The sequence below is a fragment of the Mandrillus leucophaeus genome, unplaced genomic scaffold (assembly GCF_000951045.1).
Source record: "Mandrillus leucophaeus isolate KB7577 unplaced genomic scaffold, Mleu.le_1.0 Scaffold653, whole genome shotgun sequence".
NCBI classification, from domain to species: Eukaryota; Metazoa; Chordata; class Mammalia; order Primates; family Cercopithecidae; genus Mandrillus; species Mandrillus leucophaeus.
In genome coordinates, this window is record NW_012107064.1 from 73460 (window position 1) to 75814 (window position 2355).

General features: G+C 44.4%; 1 protein-coding gene across 1 annotated transcript; it reads right to left on the bottom strand.

The window, feature by feature from the left end:
• Positions 1-427: 427 nt before the first annotated feature.
• On the bottom strand, positions 428-1390 carry LOC105554657 (olfactory receptor 1D2). The gene has a single exon (XM_012001213.1). It carries the CDS (start codon positions 1388-1390, stop codon positions 428-430), a length of 963 nt encoding a protein of 320 aa, XP_011856603.1.
• Between the last annotated feature and the right edge of the window lie 965 nt (positions 1391-2355).

A 2355-nucleotide genomic window follows, 5' to 3' on the forward strand; every position in this document is an offset into this window, starting at 1 on the left:
GCTTGAGCCCAGGAGGAGGAGGCTGTAGTGAGCTGAGATCGTGCCACTGCACTCTAGCCTGGGCAACAGAGGCAGATTCTGTCTCAAAAAAACAAGGAAAGAAAGAAAAAAAGAAAGAAAAAAGCTTCAGTCCCAGCACTTAGTTTCTCTTGTGGTTTCAAGCTTGGTTCATCCGAGCATGCTCAGGTCACATGACCTAAGGACCCATGGCCACTGAAAAACAACTCACAACCTTGTTACATAGAGGTTGAAACAGATGGGTCTGGTGCAGCTGCAGTTGGGTTCGACAGAGGTGTCTTTGCTTCACTGCAAAGCCATAAACTCATTCTGAGCTGGACCTACGTTCTAATCACTCCTATCTCCCCGACAGGCCTTGCTCACGGTGGAGGAAGTTTTCCGTCTCCACTTCAATGCCCAAAATTACCCCTCATGTCAACTTCCAGAAGGCTTTTCCTTGGAGAAGTCTTCCCAGAGCCCCATGCATGTCCTTGTTCCTCAGGCTGTAGATGAAGGGGTTCATCATGGGTGTCACCACCGCATACATCACTGTGGCTACTGAGTCCTTCATGGAGTAGGTGTGGAGGGGCTGCAGGTATACCATACAAAGTGTCCCATAGAAAAGGGAGACCACAGCCAAACGGGAGGCACAGGTGGAGAAGGCTTTGTACTTCCCAGTGGCTGAGGGTATTCGGAGGATGGCTCTGACAATGCGGGCGTAGGACGTGATCATGAAACCTAAGGGGATGAGGAAGATGAAGCAGCCCGTGGCAACCAATACTATGTGGTTGACGTGGATGTTGGAACATGCCAGCCTCAGCAGGACGTACATCTCACAGAAGAGGTAGTGGATCTTTCGGGACCCACAGAAGGTCACCCTGGTCAGGAGGAGGGTGAGGAGGAGGCCATAGAGAACAGACAGCCCCCAACACAAGCAGAAGAGCAAGACACAGAGTCCAGGACTCATGACTGTGACATAGTGGAGGGGATGGCAGATGGCCACATAGCGGTCATATGCCATCATGGCCAGGATGAGGTTGTCCAGGGTCACCAAGGAGACCAGGAAGTAGAGCTGTGTCAGACACCCTGCATAGGAGATGGCTTTGTTCTGGGACTGGAGGTTCACCAGCATCTTGGGGATTGTGTTGGTGACAAAGAAGAGGTCAGTGAAGGAGAGGTTGGCCAGGAAGAAGTACATGGGGGTGTGCAGGCGGGAATCAGAGCTGATGGCCAGGATGATGAGCGCATTTCCCACCACTGTGACCAGGTACATGGACAGGAACATCCAAAACAGGATCCGTTGCTGCTCAGGACTCTCTGACATCCCCAGGAGAAGGAACTCTGAACCTTCAGTCTGGTTACCTCCATCCATTTCCCCAACTCTCTGCAACATTAACACCAACAAATGTTTACAAGTTGCCCTCAATTGTAGAATGACATGAAGGTAAACAAAATCAACTATTTTCTTAGCATTAAAAATATCTAAATTTTATAACCAGTTTAGATAGGCAACAAAGTCATAACAGGCACAAAAACAGAACGTGGAAAATCTCTGTGCAGCTTAATTATTCCAGCAACTTCTAATCTGGCATACTCAATATTACAGGAATAATATCTATGACTTATTTTAAATCCTATCATCTTACTATACTCTTGAAATGTTTAAAGATGAGTATGTTATGTTATGATATTGTACAGGTTTTAAGTGATTTTTAAAACATGTATACATTATAAGAAATAGATATTGTACAACTAGACGAAAGGGAACATATTGGAAAGGAAAGGGAAAAATTATTATTTGCTTATATGGTAGTCTATCTGGGAACCCTCAATCAATGAAATGTCACTAGAAATAAAAAGAGATATCAGTAAAGTTACCAAACACAAAATGAATAGACCGCAAACTAATGGTGCTCCCAGTAAGCCATTTGGTGTAGCCATAAAACCTGTGCCCTCAGAATGCCAATCTGAGTACTACCACCGACTGGCTGTGAAACCTCAGACAGGTGACTTGAGCTCTTCAAGAACTGGGATCCTTCATGCGCAACCTGGAGGTGGCAAGGATAAACTTAAGTAATAAAGTATTCAAATATTGCCCATTATTCCATATATTACATCTATGTAAACAATTAGGTTAAAATACAATACAAAGCAATCCCATTTCCATTATCTAAGTATTACGACATTAACAAGAATTGGGCAGGACCTGCAGATTCTCCAGAGAGACATAAGATATATATTTAATAAATGGATCAAATTACCAAAAGTAAGGCATACTCACTTGCATTAACCTGAAGCTTCACCTCTCAAAGTCAAGATCGTGGGATTTGGGGGAAACAAAAGCTAACCTAAATTTCA

Bases quoted from the DNA above. Each gene is read 5' to 3' on its own strand.
- LOC105554657 (XM_012001213.1), bottom strand. From the start codon at position 1,390: ATGTTGCAGAGAGTTGGGGAAATGGATGGAGGTAACCAGACTGAAGGT.